The sequence below is a fragment of the Bombus terrestris genome, chromosome 6, assembly GCF_910591885.1.
Source record: "Bombus terrestris chromosome 6, iyBomTerr1.2, whole genome shotgun sequence".
Taxonomy (NCBI): domain Eukaryota; kingdom Metazoa; phylum Arthropoda; class Insecta; order Hymenoptera; family Apidae; genus Bombus; species Bombus terrestris.
Window position 1 is genome coordinate 12,010,398 of NC_063274.1, and position 19,345 is coordinate 12,029,742.

General features: G+C 32.4%; 3 protein-coding genes across 7 annotated transcripts; all 3 read left to right on the forward strand.

Moving 5' to 3' along the window:
* The first annotated feature begins 1,579 nt into the window (after positions 1-1,579).
* Positions 1,580-3,675, forward strand: LOC100644964 (BTB/POZ domain-containing protein 1). Its single transcript, XM_012309537.3, has 6 exons — positions 1,580-1,851; positions 1,971-2,654; positions 2,735-2,894; positions 2,973-3,130; positions 3,210-3,444; positions 3,514-3,675. The coding sequence occupies exons 1-6, from the start codon at positions 1,580-1,582 to the stop codon at positions 3,673-3,675; spliced, it is 1,671 nt and encodes a 556-aa protein (XP_012164927.3).
* A 1,351-nt stretch (positions 3,676-5,026) lies between these two features.
* On the forward strand, positions 5,027-13,245 carry LOC100645080 (extensin). Of its 5 annotated transcripts, none has more exons than XM_020863342.2 (17): positions 5,028-5,213; positions 5,319-5,511; positions 5,582-5,714; positions 5,827-5,940; positions 6,013-6,134; positions 6,221-6,417; positions 6,497-6,645; positions 6,722-6,787; positions 6,861-7,018; positions 7,100-8,044; positions 8,114-8,341; positions 8,431-8,483; positions 9,510-9,590; positions 9,674-9,777; positions 11,246-11,290; positions 11,382-11,597; positions 11,887-13,245. In XM_020863342.2, the coding sequence occupies exons 2-17, from the start codon at positions 5,470-5,472 to the stop codon at positions 12,153-12,155; spliced, it is 2,922 nt and encodes a 973-aa protein (XP_020719001.1). In that variant the 5' UTR covers positions 5,028-5,213; positions 5,319-5,469; the 3' UTR covers positions 12,156-13,245. The 5 variants fall into 5 exon arrangements, with proteins under 5 accessions (XP_020719003.1, XP_020719001.1, XP_020719002.1 ...); XM_020863343.2 differs by having other exon boundaries at positions 5,375-5,511; XM_020863344.2 differs by lacking the exon at positions 6,722-6,787 and having other exon boundaries at positions 5,027-5,213.
* Positions 13,246-13,879: 634 nt separating this feature from the next.
* LOC100645324 lies at positions 13,880-18,337 on the forward strand. The gene is made up of 5 exons (XM_020863407.2): positions 13,880-15,085; positions 15,331-15,626; positions 16,273-16,466; positions 16,586-16,826; positions 17,287-18,337. The coding sequence occupies exons 1-5, from the start codon at positions 14,957-14,959 to the stop codon at positions 17,858-17,860; spliced, it is 1,434 nt and encodes a 477-aa protein (XP_020719066.1). The 5' UTR covers positions 13,880-14,956; the 3' UTR covers positions 17,861-18,337.
* Positions 18,338-19,345: the final 1,008 nt, after the last annotated feature.

Consider the following 19,345-nt stretch of genomic DNA (forward strand, 5'->3'; position numbering starts at 1 on the left):
TAAAAGTATTCGTTATTTCTCTTCCCGCGCTGAATGCAGTAATTGATTTATATTTTTATTCATAATCATATTTTCTTTTTTCTATTACAAATTCTTTATTAGTTAATTTATTAAATATGTGTATTGATTATAACGCGTTACAACGCGATGTACCGAAGATTCACCAAGGTACCACCAAGAACAATAGGAAAAATGAAATTTTATTGCTACGACCGTAATGTACTACGACAAATGTACATGAGTAATTTAATGAATTTGCAGTATCATGTATTTTTAACTTCTTCACAGTACTGTTCCACAATTCAATAGCTGAGATCTTATGGTAAGTAATGGTTCCTGAGATATAACTCATACACTTATACTCTATCGGATATTCCACAGGGATGTACATTCTACCACCTTGACGTACATCTCCGCATAATACTGAGCCCAGCCTCGATACCCTTTCTAAAAGCATAACGTGCAATGAAAGTGAGGACACGAGGTATTAAAAATGCTGAAACAGTGCATTTTAGCGGAACTGCAATCATATCTCAGAAAAGTCAAGTTAAATTGTTATAAATTGCTCCCTAATCGCTTTATACGTCCCAAAGCCATTTAAGTACATATGATAAAAGCATCGCTGCGCATTTCTGTACACATACACACACCAATTTTGTGCGTGAATATAATAAAAAATCACAATCAATCAATCGTCATCAATCTATCCCCCTCAATCACACATCGCGGGAGCGAACAATTACAACCCTTGACCAAACGTGAATCTTTCAATGGATTTTAAAATGTTTGTATTTAAAACGTTACGAAGATATTATAAGATATGATTGTAACTAGTGAGTCTATTATATTTACAGTAAATTTGATAAACTATTCATATTTACAAAATTAACATTAATATTAGAATACAATATAATATTTTAATGAATCCAAAAATTATCCATTGCATTCTTAATACCTACAACGTCCTCTGCAAGAAATAACGTGAACTATATTTGCAAACCACGAGTCAATTACGTAGATAACAGTTTTCAACATCTCGTTCTTTTGTTTGTTATCTAATAAATATAGAAATAATTATCATGTCATGTAAAAATTTGTGAAAGTTTATCTCGAGTAAATGTTAATTGCACAGACTTTAATACGTACTTCTGAATAGAGTAAGTATGTATTTACGTTGTAGATGCACTAACTATACTGTAAGCGATCGAATACCTATGCATGAATATCCTGTCGTAATAGATACAGACGCTACGGTATAGTCTGTGGCAACTGGCAATCTAGCAAGCAGAATTTATTTCAGTGCCATTCGCCAAAGAACATGTATGTAGCCATTATGAGTGGTACCTGCCAGTGAACAGGTGAAAAAATTTTGTCTATACAATGACATTTCTACTTTTTAACCATTTATTTTAATACTATCATGTCCAATTCTTTGATATTCGTTTGTGTAGAACGTTAAATGAGCGCAACAAGACCAACGAACTGATGTGAATGATCGTGCCGCTTTTGTTGACACGATTCGGAATACTTCGATGAAACGGGATAATACATCAAAAATAATCCGTTTCATTGTGTGAAAATGTCCTCGGAATCTCCCTTGAGCGATGTGCCAACTGTCGTGTCAAGACTGCATAATTTGCGCTTGGGTCAAGAAGACGGTGACGAACTTCAACAGAATGTAAATCTCGCCGTATCTGGCGATTCGTCTCCAGAACCTGTACGAAATACCCAACTTACTGGCAATGTTATCCTTTCACGTGCCAGACGTGCGCTTAATTTCGTTTGCGATGAAGATCAATCAACTTCATCAACAGCAAGAGCTGGAGAGTCCTCATCTTCGAATGGTGATAAGTAAGTACTTTAATAAATCTTTTGTATTTTTTAAAAGTGATAAATTTTAAATTAATTACAATTATAATACTTCTATAAACAACATTTTCATAATTCTCTTGATATTAATTTTTTAATAGGCCTCCAACAAATGTAGCAAATACGTTGCATTTGGTAGGAATACCTCAAGATACTGCTGCTTTGGAAAGTACTTCTACGAATGGTCAGGCAACAGTGGCTTATAATTGGCAAGGTACAAAAGCAACAATGCGTGAAAGAATTGTTTTTCTTTTTAACAATGAAATATTGTCGGATGTAAGCTTCATAGTAGGAAGGGGAGTACAAAAGCAACGTATACCAGCTCATAAACTAGTCTTGTCTTCTGGAAGTGCCGTTTTTGATGCAATGTTTAATGGAACACTTGCAACAGCTTCTTCGGAAATAGAAGTACCTGATGTAGAACCTGCTGCTTTCTTGGCAGTGCTTCTTTTTTTATATACAGATGAGATACAGATAGATCCTGAAACTGTGATGACTACATTATATACAGCTAAAAAGTATGCGGTGTCTGCTTTAGAGAAGCACTGTGTGGATTATTTGAAAAATAATTTAACCAGTGATAATGCATTTTTGCTTTTAACGCAAGCTCGACTTTTTGATGAATCACAACTGGCTGCAGTATGTTTGGATACGATTGATAGATTTACTACAGAAGCTTTAAATGCAGATGGATTTACAGATATTGATATTGATACATTAAAAATTGTTTTGGAAAGAGACACTCTTCGTGTTAGAGAATCTAAAATATTTCAAGCAGTTTTAAGGTAGAACAGTATGATATATGAAGTATCTGATATTTGATGAATATGCGTATGTATAATTATTTGTTATTTCATCTAAATAGATGGTCAGAAGCAGAATGTGTAAGGCATCGTTTACCAGTTACGCCAGAAAATCAGCGGTTTGTTTTGGGTAGTGCTTTTTCATTGATTCGTTTTCCCTTAATGTCAAAAGAGGAATTTACAGCTGGCCCAGCAAAATCTGGACTTCTTAATTATTCAGAAGCTAGTATCAATTGTATCATTTAATATATATCCTATATATATTTACGAAATTACTTATTTAAAAACTGCTTGTTTTAGGTTCTTTCTTTATTTTCATATTTTATATTAAATCCCAAACCAGTGGTAGGATTTCAAACAATGCCTCGCTGTTGTATGACTGGTAAAGAACAAACTGTATGCAGATTTCAACATACCAAAAGTAAATGGGGATACAATGGGACGAGTGACCGTATAAGGTGATTTTGAACACAAAATCTAAAGAGATTTTCATGTGTATAGTGTTTTAAATAATTTAGATAGATTCTTCTTTCTTAGATTTAGCGTTGATAGACGCATATTTCTTATTGGTTATGGCGTCTATGGTAGTATGCATGTCTCTGCTATATACGAAGTATTAATAGAATTGATACATACTGCTTCTGGAAAGGTGATTGCTACAAATTCAACAAGTTTCAGCTGTGATGGTTCAAAATACACTTATCGATTAATGTTTAAAGAGTTAGCAGAAATTTTACCAAATACAATTTACACTGCATCAGCAACATTTAAGGTCGGTATATGATAGTTATTTTCAATGTATTCTTATGTTGATTATCATTGTGCATTGTAACTATTTTAGGGTCCCTATTCTCATTTTGGAACTAAAGGTTTAAAAACAGTCGTGGTGGATAGTGATTCAGGGAATGAAAAAGTTAAGTTTGAATTTAGTACTGAGACTGGAGATAATAATGGAACATCTACTAATGAAGGACAAATTCCTGAACTTATATTTTACACTTAATAACTCATGTACATAATAATGACATTCCTTTTTATCAGCTTCATTGTCTTTCAGATATTATTACATTAAATTGTTTTGTATAACAAATGTTATATATCAGTTTCTTTGTCAACTATTTTTTTTTTATTACAACTGAGTGCAGTTTACATAATGAGCACGTTTAAAAGTCTTTTAAGCTCTGTTTGTACTGCAAGTTAAAAATGTTTTATATCTTATATTTATAATTGAAAATATTGAAAGTGAAATTTGTAGATTTTAAAAGGGCCTTATTGGGAGAAGAGACTGATTCGTGTCACTGATGTAAAATTAAAATTGAACTAAATTACTTATTTTTAATTAATTATTTTAATGGCAAATTTCTTCAAAAAGTAATTTTGAAGAAGGTAACCATACATTAAGTAAGTTACAAATATTAATATATTTATGACTAAGGACAATCTATTTTTCTATTTCTTCAAACAATATGTACATGAGTGGTATATATATACATATAATAGTTAAGCTTTATGTGGCAAAATAATAGATGAATTTTCATTGTCATTGTTTAGGACGTCTTTCTGTCTAATAACTTTTTTTCTGAGAAATATATAAAATAATGTAAAATTCAAATAAATAATCAAGATCATTATATTCTGCATGAGAAAACAATATAATACAGTCTAAAGCTTAACAAATATTTTTTAGAAGAATTATTAATAAAAATGTCTATAATTTTTGGTAGGAAGCTATGTATTATCTAAATACATATAATAACTAAATAGAAACAATATATTGTTATTTTTTTAGTATTATTCAAGTTTAGGAGTTGTAAATGTAATATCCTAAGAAAGATTAACGCATTTTTTGTAACAATAGTACATAATGAATTTTCCAAGCTGCTCTTTATATTAATTAAATGCGCAAACTAGTCAAATATGATTTATTTATATTTGCACAATAAACGAAGTATATATATGTATATCGGCGCGATATTTCTGTCCATAGTATGCAATTATTTATATTTTAATTATATTACAAAATAAGATGCACATATTATAATGAAAGAATTAAATAAACTATTTATTCAATAAAAAATTCATTGTATTATTTCTTTCTTTTCCTCTAAACACATCCTTGAAAAACTATGCTTTAATTTTAATTTAATCTTGATATTCACTATGTGTAACGTAAAAAGATATTTCTAATACTTTATATGCTACTTCAATTAAGGGGATAAAATCTATAATAACTTATCGTAAAATTTTTTAAAATCATGATTAAAGAATACATGGAAAAATTAAAATATTACTTGTTTAGTTACATAATCTTTTGTTTTTCATATATGTAAAATTAACATGGCAACTTTATCTAATACGCGCAAGTCTGTCACTGTCACAGCGTCTCACACAACGATAGAGTACTAAAAAATGGTAGTAAGTGATTTGTAGTACCGATTAATAATTTTGCGATATCATTTTAAAATTAATTCGCTGTTAAGTATTTTGATCGCGAGTTTGTCATGTGAAATCGTAAATCACCCTTAAATTTAGTAAATAACGGTATGTGTAGCAATAAAATTCAAGTCATTGGTGTTTAATTGGAAATTTATTACTATGTATCTGTAATAACCTAAAATTTATACCATTTACGTGATTTACTTACAGCTAGAAAAGGAAGTATTGTAATGGAGATATTACAATCATTTATTTCCTTTTTTTAGTACAGTAAAAAAATGTTCGAATGACGTTAATCTTCTGTATGTGTTGACGTTATGAAAAAAGAAATATTTGGCAAAGTTGTATATATTTTATCCCTATGGCTAAAGGAAAACTAAGGGGTTCAGATTCAAACAATAAGGTATGTTCATGAAATAATTTAATTTTGGTATAAGTATTTTGTAAGTTAATTTTATTTCTACAACAAATAGTTAACAACTTCAAATGCAACCTTTAAAAATGGGGAAACATATACATCAGAGTTTGAAATTAATGAAATACCACCTAGTGCCCGCACATTGCTTACGAAGGGTTACATACAAGATGAAATTAATTCTTACTCAGGTATATTTTTTATATTTTATAATATTTTCTTATGGATCTTTTTATTCTACATGTTACTTGCATCTATTTTATATAACAATTATTTATATTGGACATGTTAATTAACTTTTAGGTGCTACTGTTTCAACACGTGGACGTTTTATGACAGAACAAGAGAAGTTACGTTGCCCTAATGAGCGACCTTTGTATCTTTATATACAAGGACATGCAAAACATAATGTAGATTGTATGTTGCTTTACTTCTGTTTATTTCTCTTTTGCAAATTGTTAATAATTTAGGATTTTATCCTCTTTACAGTGGCTATACAAAAAATTAATGAAATTATTAAAACAGAACATCAAAGTTCTTTAAATAGGCCAAGTAGATTTACTAATGCACCGCCACCTCTTATGAGTTTACATTCCGGAGTTACATCTGTGGTATGCAGTACTTTTATATTATGCATAGTTACTAACTACGTGTATATATATGTCTTTTATTGTCATTAACACAATTATTTTTACAGGAAAAAATCTGTGTTGGGATAGAAAATGCTCCAGAAGGATTTGATTTAAGAGGCAGAATTATAGGTGCAGGTGGAGCAAATCTATTATACATTAGGGGTGAAACAGGTGCAAATATAACTTTAAGGGGTAGAGGGTCGCAATTCATTGATCCTGTTTTAGGCACTGAATCTCCAGAACCACTGCATTTGTATATAGAGTAAGATGAGTTATACATTTTCTTTATAATAATTTTGAATTTATAATAATTAATTATATTATACATTCTGTTTGTATAGGCATCCAAAGCCAGAAGCATTACAAAATGCAAAACAGTTAGCAATTAATTTAATTCAGACAATGCAATCGGAATTACAATCATATATACAGCAGCAACCACCACCAGTACAATCACAGCAAGTTATAGAACAGTCGCAAATGCCACAAAGTATGAATCAATTACATTTTATAAATATTAAATGTGATTATAGATTTTCATTTGTTATCACTTTCATCTTTTATAGCACAATTTCAAACCATGAACATTGGTACTTTGGGACAGCCTAATGTTGTTACTATACAACATCAAGGTAGAGCACATACACTAATAGTTCATGGCTGTTAGAAATTCTGTCTGTAATTGTCGCAAATCATTCTTAACAGATATTATACAACACCCACAAAGTAGTGTAGTAACATTGCCAGCAACCATTCTCACTGCTACAGTGACTGGTGCACCAGGCTCTGGTATAACAGTTCCTCCACCTGGAGTACACATTCCACCCCATTCTGGACCATTGGTACCACCACCACAAACTCAGGTAACAAATAAACAAATTTATAGATGTACTACCTATTAAATCTAATATTAGTTCTATTATAATGGAATGTTTTGCTTGAAGGAAATACAAACATTTATGCCACCTCCACCAGTTGGACAAGTGCAATTAATTGGTCCTCCATCAACAGTCAGTCAAGTGCAATATCAAATTCATCCTGGGCAACCGCTACAAATTCAAGGGATTCAACCTGGATCACAATCATCACCGCAACCTGTAGCCCAAATGTATGTTATGAGTCAACCACCACCACAGAGTCCAGCTCAACAAAACTTCATTACAAGTAGTAGTGCGCCAGTTAATGGTGCGGTTTCTTATGTTTATACACAACCAAATGTACAAAGGCCTTCTACACCGCCACAAGGGATAATCGAAGCTGTTAACGTGAATTTACAACAGCCACCTCCAGCAACTCCAATTAACATAACTCAACAACCACCTCCACCGTTATTACACCTTCATTTTCCTCCGCCAAATTTCCCGCCAAATCAACCACCACCTCCAGTACCACAAACTTACCAAATACAATATCAGCAGGTGCAAGCAGCTGCATCACAATCTCAAACACAGTTTGTGTTACAACCTGGGGAGCATATTGTTCCACCACAGTTACAGCAAAATCATGAACAATCTCAAGCTGTGGCTCAGCATATGTTACCACCACAATTTGAAGGTCATGCTCCCCAATTTCATTTACAAGTACCTCCTCCGTCTACGCAAACATTTTTGGTCCCCAATGCTCAATCGCCTCAACATCCTCAACAACATCCTCTTCCTCCTGGAGGTGAGGTTCAACATCAACAAGAAGGACCAGTGGATCAAGGGCCACAGCCACAACCGGTACCACCTCCACAAATTGTACCACCGCCTGCTGCTCAAATGTCGAACTCTATGAACGTTCTTACTAGTATTCCACCGCCGACACAAGCACCTTCTTCACAAAATGCTCCATGGCTATATCAAGCACAACAACCGCAACAAATGATGCAATCACAGGGTCAACTACAGGTAATGTTATAGTATGTATACATTTTTATGAATTAAAGTATACATGAATAAGAATGTAAAATTTAATAGGTTCAGATGCCACCCGCAAATATACCTCTACACAATGTACCTCCACCGCAAGTTCAAGCACAGATACAGTACCATGCACAGCATATGCAATATCAGAATGGTCATATACCCCCTCAAGTACATTATACAGTTCAACCACCACCTCAACAATTTGAGCAAAAGCCTGATTCCCCAGAACAAAAGTCTCATGGTGTAAAAAGAAGATTTTCAGATGTTGAAACAAATTCGGTTAGTTTTTAGAATTCATGTCTGATAAAATAAAAATTTACCATTGTGTAAGATATTAAAAATTCAAATAAACTTTTGTATTATAACAGGAAGCATCACCTTATCAGTGTGGTCCTCTACCTGCTCAGCGTCATGGAACAGGGTAAGTAAAATCGTTGAAACTTTTATTCACTTACTTCTATTAGTTATAGTTATGTCATTTATACATATGAAGTAAAAATTTCTTGCAATATGCGAGAACATTAAAATTTATTAGGTGAATAAAGCAGGTTTAATGAACCTCAATTATATTTAAATACATATTTAAAATACAAAATAAACATGTTTATTTATAGTGTCTGATTAATATTAAAGCTGAAAAAGAAATATGTATAAGTATACACATTTAATATTTGCAATTACATTTTGTAATAGTACCAACTGTGATGGAATCTCTAATTTTGTGAAAGCTGCTTAATAATTCATTGCTTAGATATGAAAAAAGATTGTAACTTATATATAGTCATTTTATTTTATATTATAGTAAGCTTAAACACATGCAATTCAATAAAATTAAATTTTTTTCAGAAACCTGCTTTGATCAAGATGTACCAAACTCAATAGATAGCAGGAAGTTTTTTAGTTGTTCCTTACTCACAAATTTATAATTATAAAGAAAGAAAAAAATAAAATAAAATAAAAAATAAAAAAGCAAAATATATTTGATATTATAGAGTAAGGAACATCAATTTATTCTTGCAACTATAATTTGGTATAAAAAATTTTACATATTCACAATCAAACTATTTTCAAATATACTTATTCTGTTTTTTACTTGTAAAAAAGTATAAAATTAGTATAAAGATAGATCTGAGTAATCAAAATGTTTAAAGTAAATGATTGTGAATATAACTAATTTTTTCACAGAATATTATGCAGAGAAAAAATATTTAGGTATTTATATATTTCTTTTGGTAAAATTTTTTTGTAAATATATACACTGTCAGTATTGCTTATTTTGTTATTATTATTCTCAATGAAAATAATAAAATGACATTACAATAATAAAATTACAATTTATAAATTGTAAAACAATTTAAAAATTGTAAATTTAAAGAGTAATTGGATGTAATTCTTTTAGTATAATATTCTGTGCTATTAAGTTATAACACAATTAAGTACTTTTTAGACAAAGTTTGGTACCATTAACTATTCCCTGGAGACACCAGGTGCTTTTAACATTTCAGAAATATCCATGGCTGTGCATCAGGTGATATTTGCTTAAATTTTGAAATGTTTACTTTATAATCATCAATTGTGAATTAATAATTTGAAACTGAATTGTTTAAGCAGAGAAGGTGATCGACAGCAACAAGTCTTACATGGTCCATCACAAGCAGCTGCAGGCCTTCCTCATGGAGATCGAAACAAGCTGCTAATGCCACCTCCACATCCAGGTCTGTAACTAAGAGTATTCAAAATGAAAAAATGCTGGATACCTTTTGAAAATTAACACGAGTGTAGTTCTTCATAGATAATAATGATTAAGTGCAATATATTGAATGTATTTAATAATATACATATATTTCTTTAAAATAAATACTTTAATTTCATTACATGAACTAGTCGGAATTAATAATTTTTATATTTATAACTCAGTACTGTCTTTATATTCCCATTTCAGATGAGTATCTAGCATTGTTTCTTAATACTCTTAGCTTGTAGTACATTACTTACTGTAAATATATTTTTTACTAAATAATACGAATTTGCCCTTACTCTTAATCCATATGTCTTAGCGATTCGCTTTTTCATGTACTCATCCAGACACTTTGCAGATAGACTTCCGGAATTGTCTACGAAGTTTACGATACCACAGATAGATTGCTTTCCATTTATCTTTATTTGTTATTATTTAGAATTAACAAAACTTTCGCTACATTATATTATATAATTAAAATAGTTAACTTAAGCATCCTAATTTTAATGCTTTTTCATATGTTTTTTATTAAAGTATGTATATGTGTTTTCAGATCTCTGTGCAATGAAGTGATTTTATATTTCAGTGATTACTTTTAACCAGTATTAACTATAATTATTATCGTTCGTGTTCTGTTGAAATGCATTCTATGTTTTAATATGAGTATTTTAAGTTTAACAAGTCGAAATGCCAGGGATATGTATCTTGGAATTAGATCTCTGACGCTGGACATGTGAATACATGGAGCAGCAGCCCGTCATATTGACATTAATGATTCATGGTGTTTACAAATTATTTAATGTAGCTTTTTCTATAAATGTGTACAAAGTTTACAGAGTAAAAATGTTGGATCTGTTAAATAATTGTATGCAATTGATTTCATTATTTGTTTTACAGTGAATTGAATAATAATCTGATGGATGTCTTAAACCAGGAATTTGGATGATGGAGATGAAAACAAATTTTTAATAATAAATTTTATTTTGCAGATCACGAATGAAGCAAATAATATAAACTAAGGAGGCTTTACAGCAATCGTGACCTAATGTCATGGATATATTTATTATGCGCTTCCAGATGCATTTAGTCGTCATAATCACTATTTTTTTTCTTTCCTAAGAAATGGTGAACAGCGTGAAATATTGTTAGTGTTCCGTAGAACTTTAAGAAATACTTAGAGAATTTATCACTGCGCAGTATTGATTTAAACAAATCAACTAATATTTTAATCTGCATATTAACAAATTATAGCTTGAGTTTTAAGTAAAAGGAAAGGATATATTATAATTTTATTTTATTTTTAATTTATCATTAATTAATAGTTGTATTACAATATTTCATCACGTTATTTGCCATATTTAATTTTATAATATATTTTACATATAGTTATTCCACATCGTCTTGTATATGTACTTTATTTCATTTCATGAATTTTCATTATTTAGGTGAGAAACGCAGCTTGGATCAAAAAACTGCAGGCATAAATACAGGTATATCTAACATTTGTTCTGGTATATTTATTTTTATGTTTCCTATGAGCTGGAGAACAGATTTCATTGTATATATAAATGTATGTAATAGGAAATGAGCAAAATCCGATCGGAGATTCGATAAACATGCATCCTGGAAGTGGACCACCTCTGCCTCCTTCACTTCCACCACAGGCACCGTGGCAAACACATCATGTTAGAGTTCCATGGGGCAGACCACCACCAATGCCAAGGGATGGAGAGCATCAAGGAGTGTGTCCTACATTACCTCCAACAAATATGCCACCACCACAAATTAGACCTAGAGGTATTCACAACGAATAACGATACTGTCGATAATTGTATAGTTGTATATGTTTGTAAATAAAATCCACATGATTATGACTCGATTTTAATATGGAACACTTGATTATGTCTAATAAATATTTAAGAGAAGCTTTTAAAATTGTACGCCTACAATTGATGTGGCTTTCAAATTATTTAAAATAATCATTTATTTTTCAATATGTTTTCTTTACAAGAGTGTTCATTTTTTATATTTTACTCCTAAATTTCGGTGTATGAAATAATGATTAAATGTTTTCGTAATTATTTAGGACACATTGAAGGTAATCGTTCGCCTATACAAAATGCGATATTGGAGCATCCGTTGAATGTTGAGTATAATCAAATGCCACCGTATACGACAAAACCTCCTCCTTACAATTCACACCCATTGATGCAATCCATTTGCAATCCACCGCCACCACCACCGCCGCATCATCAGCAGCGACCGCAGCATCCTCCTCAAAATGTGCAGCATTATCAGGTGCCAATTTCACAGACATATCAACCACCGACTTCCTGTCCACCGTGGATGAATTAAAATATGATACAATACGAATGGAGTTCTTACGTTAGTACCTTAAAAGATGGTTGATGCAGTCCGTCCGATTTCACATCGTTCTATCAATAAATTTATACGAATGTCGTTGATTCTAAAGAGCATAATGAACGTAAATGGATGGTATTGCATTATCTTATCTTTATCGAATTGTTCCTTGCGATAGTAACTATTTCATTGCTAATGTGTCGTTGCAAAGATGCTGTTCTGTAAAAAATGTGTATATTTTACAAATTATTTATAGCGAATGTCTTAAAGGCTTAGATAGCGAATGATAGTATAAACGAATTTATAAATGCAACGTTACGAACGAACAATACGCGTGATCAGTGAGATAAGGAATTTGATCGATGATGCGTAATCATGTAACGCAGAGACCGCGATTGTGAAGCGCGATTTGCAAGAAAGAGTATATATGTATTGGAAGCTTGTGGCGGGTGCATACAAGGAGAAACGATTCTGATTAGTTCCAAGAAATGCTTTAGTATTCACGCACATACATAATCACACGAGGACTTAGAAGTATAATTTTTTGTATTCGTAGAACGTAATTAATCCAGTCTCAAATTTATCGTATAGGAGTCTATTCCTTCTTTTGTTGTTGGCATACTTTATACATACCGTACATCTATCTAAGATAGTATATCCTCATGGTGTATACAAACAGTTTCTATACAAACGTGAATAAATCGTTGCCCGTAATCTTACGAGGCGTTGATATTAAAATCGCGGATGTCTCGTTCATGTAAAAGTTTGCCGTAATTCTCATACGGATCTGTAAAAGCAAAATGTAAATTGATTAATTGCTGTTATAGTACAATATTTTTGATTTAACGATTAAGTAAGTAGGATTAGTATCAATGATCATCATTCGTGTTTTTATGAAGAGATTCTTGATGCATTATGATATTTTATTGTTATAAGTTTAAAGCGTCAAGCTCGAATCTATTGAATTTTGATCAATGTATGAAATCTTTTGCTTTCGTTTAAGTCACTATATTTTTATGATTTAGTTATAAATATACACTTTTCGGTAGAAAGTGACTTTCTCAATAAATTAATTTGATAGCAATGGTTTCTTTGTATTTTGGATATTTTTCTTTATGTACAACTCACGTATAACTCATTTAATTACATCTAAAAAAAATTTAATACTACATAAATATCCATATCTCTAAACAGAATGTTATTTCTGAATTAATAGTTTTAGACATATTTTTAATAATTTATTTAGAAGAAAGTATCTTCATTCGCTACTTTTATTACAATTTATTACCAAATAGGATATCATACTCCGCCCCTGATTGCGCAATTGCGCATTATCTTTTGTGCTCATATCAGTCGCACGAACTGACAAGCTACTTCTATCTGGAACGAGTGATCATACCAATGGGAATTGTAGTCTGTATAAGATCCCCTGCTGGCGTGTACATTGACCCATGGACACAATAATTTGAGAATTTGCCATGGCATAATTCACGGAAACGATTTGGGACGAACGATTTATACATCGGGTTAGCTTGGAACATTTACAAGAAATAAAGTAGTTGATTCTCATATATGTACGGTAATGGCTATTTTCAAATAGCTATTACTTTAAATTACAGCTGTTTTACTTTGATATACCGATGTAATCAAATTGCAAGAGTTTTGGAATTATTTTATTGAATGATATTAAGTCTTTAATGTTTTAAAATCGTCAGCGCACTTTTAACTTCAATCAATGTCAAATAACATTCCTCAGTTATTTCATCGTTAATTAAAATTCTGATAACGAGAAACGACGTATTTTCTGTTGATTATCGATCACGAGATTCGTTCTTATTATTTTTCACCCATTTCCAGTAGCGATTATTTTATTGCCGCTTGTATAATTAACTATGCGATTTTTCTTAACACTGAAAACGTTATCAGAGAGTAGTATAATTTTCCTTTCTAATATTTTCTATTTACTTTAATGAAATTTAAATTTATTTCGTTGATGAAATGTTAACTTAGTGATTATCCGATATCACGTAGAAGCTTTGATATACGTTCAACGAATCCACATGTTTGTTTTACAATTATTCATTTTGACGAAACATGAAATTAACAGGATTTACTGTTCCATTTAGTCAATGGATGTTAAAACAGATCTGTTTTTCCTACCAATCGGCTATCGTTCTAATTAAAGTCGTTAAACGTTTCGATACGAAATGTGCGGTGATCGAATATTGGCTTAGGTTTTCATACTGCACGAAATTCTGTTTAATACAAATCCAATGAAATCGTACGCCGCCGGAATTCTCTATCGTTATACAGAGCGAACTGCACGCTAAAGGCTGTAATAGAATCAGGTATCGTAAAATCGTGCTGGTGTTCCGGATAATTAACAGAAGACTCTCAGATTTTGTAGGAATAATATACATTTAAAACGGGTTATCTAATTTAAAAATCTTGATTTTTAAGTGATATAATTTCAAATATATAAATCAACAAAATTTTCATTCAATAATTTTAGTTTTAAGAATCGAAAATTTTCCAATGCAAAAAATTAAATTTATAAATAGAAGACTGTCGTTAGGTATTGTATTATACTTGTCATTTGCATTAGTTTCGAATTGTTCGCATCGATAGGAGAATCGAATTCGATTTTTTGCAAATTATTCGTGAAATAGCGCGACTCACTTCAACGTCAATTACCATTTTCCCCATAGCAAACTTAACCAATTACTCCGAATGATAAATTGGATATTTTTAAAATTCGGGAAATATTCGAACCGGTTCATACGACTTTTTCAGCCATGTCCCAGGTTTGTCCGTCATCCTCGCATCAACTGGTCGCAGCCGCCGTAGCTTTTCGCCGAGCTCGACGTAAATTTCCGAAAAATTTTGGTTTATATAGCAATATAGAAGAAACAAAGTTCGATAAGGTAATTTCGCTGCTAGTATCCTACAAATTTTTTCGCTATTCGTGTTTATGTCGTATTATATTGAACCAAGTTATAAATCCAGATTAATTTTTTTATGTATCATTCAATGATTCGATCTTAAGAATTCCCTGGCATTAGGATTTGCAGCTGATTGATTTAGATTATTAAATTTAGATGAAAGATTTCTGAAACGTTTTTAATAACATTTCTCTGCAAATTGTTGTCTTTGACGATGTTGGAATCAGACTGAAAGCGTCAGCGGAAACGAGGAGCTAAACGATCAAGAAAATTCGTCGCTTCCATCGAGAAACTGTTCAAACGGAAGATCGAATCGCGTGGAAGCAAAGGCATTCTGGAACGATGAGTGCGGCGAAAGTGGTTCGATCAAGGAAAACTTACTCCAGAAGCCAATAATCTGCAGTTGTTGTCGTAAACGTAACGATCAATGCAATGCTGGAGATGCACTCGACATCGTCCCAAGCAAAGAGCACAATGGGATCACGCAGAAAAGCGAATTTTCTAAATCGGAACAAACAGAAAGGTATGGCGCATTTTGTACACGAGAATCGATTATCAGGAACGTTTTAATTTGACAAATATTTAGGTGGCTGGCTGTTTACAGTTTTCGCAGTAATTTTAGAAAAATACGTTGTAATTATAAGAAGAATATCAAATTCTAATTTAATTTTAATATTTCATTTTTCTATATGATAGTAGTGAGATATTCTGAATTAAATTGCACAATTACAACACGAAAATATATGTAGTATAGTTTAGTATTCACAATTTGGATTAATCACAGGCGAAAGTAATATTATTTTATGAGTCTTTATCGATTTTAGCTTCAAGCAATTTTCAGAATGTTATTAAAGAGACTAATTTATAAATGATGAGAGACTAATTTATAACTGAGAATTATGTCAATATCTAGTTCATATCTTATTGTATACCATACATTGAGCGATTGTACTCCGAAAATTTGTTGATATGGTCGATCGATAATGGCAACACGCCTTCGGGAAAAATTTTACAAAATTGAAATTTTTAACCTTCTCCTTTTTTGTTTCAATTTTACGTCGGTGAAGCCAGAATGAAATAAGAATTTTATTATCGGGTTATCAATTTTGTCGTATAAGCACTAAAAGAATACAAAGAAATAACGCATACTCGTTTGCTTCTCTTTTCAGTTGTAACGCGAAGGCAATAAAAAGTTTCATAACGGAACCTCGAAATTCTAGTCGTTGTCGTGGCTCATATTCTTATTTTCCAAGACGAAACCCGAAAGAAACTTCCACTAAATTGGATTCCGTTAATCTTCCGTACGGCTGCGATCAGAACGAAGTGGACAATGTTAAAAGCAGCGACTCGTCCGAGAAACGAAGTAAATCAAAGTTCCTCGCGTTCTTGAATCTTCAGTTGTCGATAAATCGAATTTGTCATTGAATTTATCGATGTGAATTATATTACCGCGAATTATCCTAATAATTTCGTCTTGTTTAGATTGCAATAAAGACGAGCACGAGTGTAATGCCGGAGGGAGAGATCATAAATCGTATCATCGAAACTCGCAAAAGGATAACTACCCATCGTCGTCTAGTATTTCGCGCACATTCCGTTGTGCGAAACATTCGACCCTTGATCTTCTACGACCTCATCGGGATTATTGGTATCGTCAGAGTCGTCATTATTGCTGCCATTCTCACGATCACTGCCATCATCGTTGCGACAACGAGTACAACAGGTTAATAAAAATAAGGTTGAAGCATAAAACGGGATTAGTTTGTATTATTATAGAACTGTGTCAGAATGGAACTATTTATAACTGCTTTCTTGTTATAAATGACAAAATATGACAAAAGGTTGTAGGTAACGTTAAATTTTTATTTTACATTCATAAAAGTGCTTGTAAAGTGGACTTGGTGATAACAGGTAAACGTAAAACATACGAAATATTTATCTGTTATTTTCTACATTTATCCTATTGAGGATTAAAATCGATATCCTTTATATTTAAAAATACCAGGACTGTAAATTTTGTTATAAGCGAATAATGGGTTAAAATGTATTTGGGATAAAGTACACTCGAGTTGTACATTTGCAAATTATATAGATTAATCGATCAGACACGAATTTTAATCATTCAGTATTATAAGTCGTCAAAGAGTTAGTTCACGATCTTTATTGAAATTTTTCCCAAACAGTTATTCATCGAAGGAAAAGCGTCTCGCGTCAGACACGTGTCTCTGCTCCTCAAACTCCAATAATCGGAGAAATTGCTGCTCCAAGGACCAAACCCCGCACGAATCTATCTGCAGTCATAACTGTTGCGCGAACAATTCAGAAAAGATTTCGACGGTGCAAGAGCAGAACGACGAGGAAGTGGACGATTCCGTGGGCACGATCAATCACAAGGACTCTTTGTGTATTCTGGTGGAAAAGTACAAGACTAATAAAAAGTGCAAGCACAAGTCATATCTCGGCGGCCCTGAATTCTCGAGCGAACGAACTAAAGACGAATGCGATAAATCGTTCACGTCGGAAACCAGTTGTCAACTGGATGAAATCGTGAACGCGAAACAAGGGGAGAAATATTCGAGCAGCAATAAATGCCGCTTCCGAGACAATCGTGTGTCGATGGGGAGAACGTGCAGACACGGCTGCGGTCCGATCTTCAGGGAAGGGGACTGCAATCAATTCAAAAACCTCAAGTCTCGTTTAATAAAGACTGGTACTTGTTGTTCAGCGAAAGGCACACCGTGGAGACACACGTTTTAAATTTAACGAAGATTCTTCACTTCAAGTTCCACTTTTTCATACCAAGTTTTTGTATTTATATCGTTTCTAGTTCGCACGTTCGTTGGCTACTCGTCTTTTTTACACACAGTAGCTAGCTGCTATAGATGTATTTATATCGCTATTTATTGGTTATTATTTATTAAGAAATTCGAGTTTAACAAAAAAGGTAGAAAAAAAAGATCATATCACATATATATTTTGCCATTGTACGAAGACACCGCTCTATGTATTTAACAAATTTACATTAAACCCGCTATAAGATTTCTGCATACGAATTTTCATTGTAATTTTTATCTTCGCCCACAAAAAGGGCCAAAGAAGTTTCGGACAGTAGTTCAATTTCAAGGTTGGCGCACCGTCGTTCCTCCGGATGGTTATTTTTTAAGGTATATTGCGCTAATAAAGTTAATAAACTTATTTTGGAAGTATATTGCTTTAATAAAGTTAATAAACGAGCGCATTTATATCATTCCGCTACAACGGGTTCTGTACCGTCAGCCTCTTGGGCATCATTTAGACACTCTTGCGTCTCTCCTTTTTTCTTTTCTATCTCCTCCACTTTTCGTTCCGTTTCTTCCACTTCTTTCGCCTTCTTTTCTCTCTATTCTTCCTCCTTCTCTTCCGTTTCCTTTTCTTCTAATTTTTTATCCTCTTCATCCTCCTCTTCTTCCCTCCCTGTTTCCTTTTCTTCTTTCTCTTCTTCCTCCTCTGCTTCCTTTTCTTCTTCCCCTTCTTCCTTTTCTGCTTCCTTTTCTTCTTCCGCTTCTTTTTCCTCTATTACATCTTCTTTCGTGTCACGCACTGTAAAGATTTCGTTATTAATTACCATGCACAGCGTATAAAATTATCATTAATACCTTCATCTTCCTCGATTTCGTCGACGAGTTCTGACCGCTCTGTTTCGGGTTCCGTTTGTAAATCCGGACTTACGGTCAACGGCTCCGTAATTTCAGTTTCTGTCGCTTGCAGTTCTTCCGTTTCTTCTTCTTCTTCTTCTGTCAATGGTTCTTCCCTGTATTTTGTTCTCGATGGTAGAACTCGTGGTTCTACCGGACGATATTTAGGTTTGGGCGCAGGTACAGTAGGCACAACTTCCTCCACCTCTTTTTTAAATTAAAATTTTCAATTTTTCTCTTATATTATTCTTATATTAATTTTTTGAGTGAAATTTTCTACTTACTTTGCTCTTCGTATTCTTTCGCGTCCTCCTCGTATTCGCTAGGTTTTAAGTCACCTAATAAAAACCAGTATTATTATGTACATACGGGAAAGTATAATTTTTGAACAGTTCAGTTAGCTTGCTATTTAAAAAATACTAAATTTACGTATGAAATCTATGTACCACGTATAAATATTATATATGTATCATATATATTAAATGCTGTACTTTCTTTTATTAAACGGCTCATCCTCATATGTTCTTTGAAAGTAACCTGAAGTTGCGTGCTCGTGGCCATCATTTCC

Bases quoted from the DNA above. Each gene is read 5' to 3' on its own strand.
- LOC100644964 (XM_012309537.3), top strand. From the start codon at position 1,580: ATGTCCTCGGAATCTCCCTTGAGCGATGTGCCAACTGTCGTGTCAAGA. The intron at 1,852-1,970 runs GTAAGTACTTTA...ATTTTTTAATAG, and splicing joins TCATCTTCGAATGGTGATAA to GCCTCCAACAAATGTAGCAA. The intron at 3,445-3,513 runs GTCGGTATATGA...TAACTATTTTAG, and splicing joins CTGCATCAGCAACATTTAAG to GGTCCCTATTCTCATTTTGG.
- LOC100645080 (XM_020863342.2), top strand. From the start codon at position 5,470: ATGGCTAAAGGAAAACTAAGGGGTTCAGATTCAAACAATAAG. The intron at 5,941-6,012 runs GTATGTTGCTTT...TCCTCTTTACAG, and splicing joins TGCAAAACATAATGTAGATT to TGGCTATACAAAAAATTAAT. The intron at 6,788-6,860 runs GTAGAGCACATA...CATTCTTAACAG, and splicing joins TGTTACTATACAACATCAAG to ATATTATACAACACCCACAA.
- LOC100645324 (XM_020863407.2), top strand. From the start codon at position 14,957: ATGTCCCAGGTTTGTCCGTCATCCTCGCATCAACTGGTCGCAGCCGCC. The intron at 15,627-16,272 runs GTATGGCGCATT...TTCTCTTTTCAG, and splicing joins AAATCGGAACAAACAGAAAG to TTGTAACGCGAAGGCAATAA. The intron at 16,827-17,286 runs GTTAATAAAAAT...TTTCCCAAACAG, and splicing joins TGCGACAACGAGTACAACAG to TTATTCATCGAAGGAAAAGC.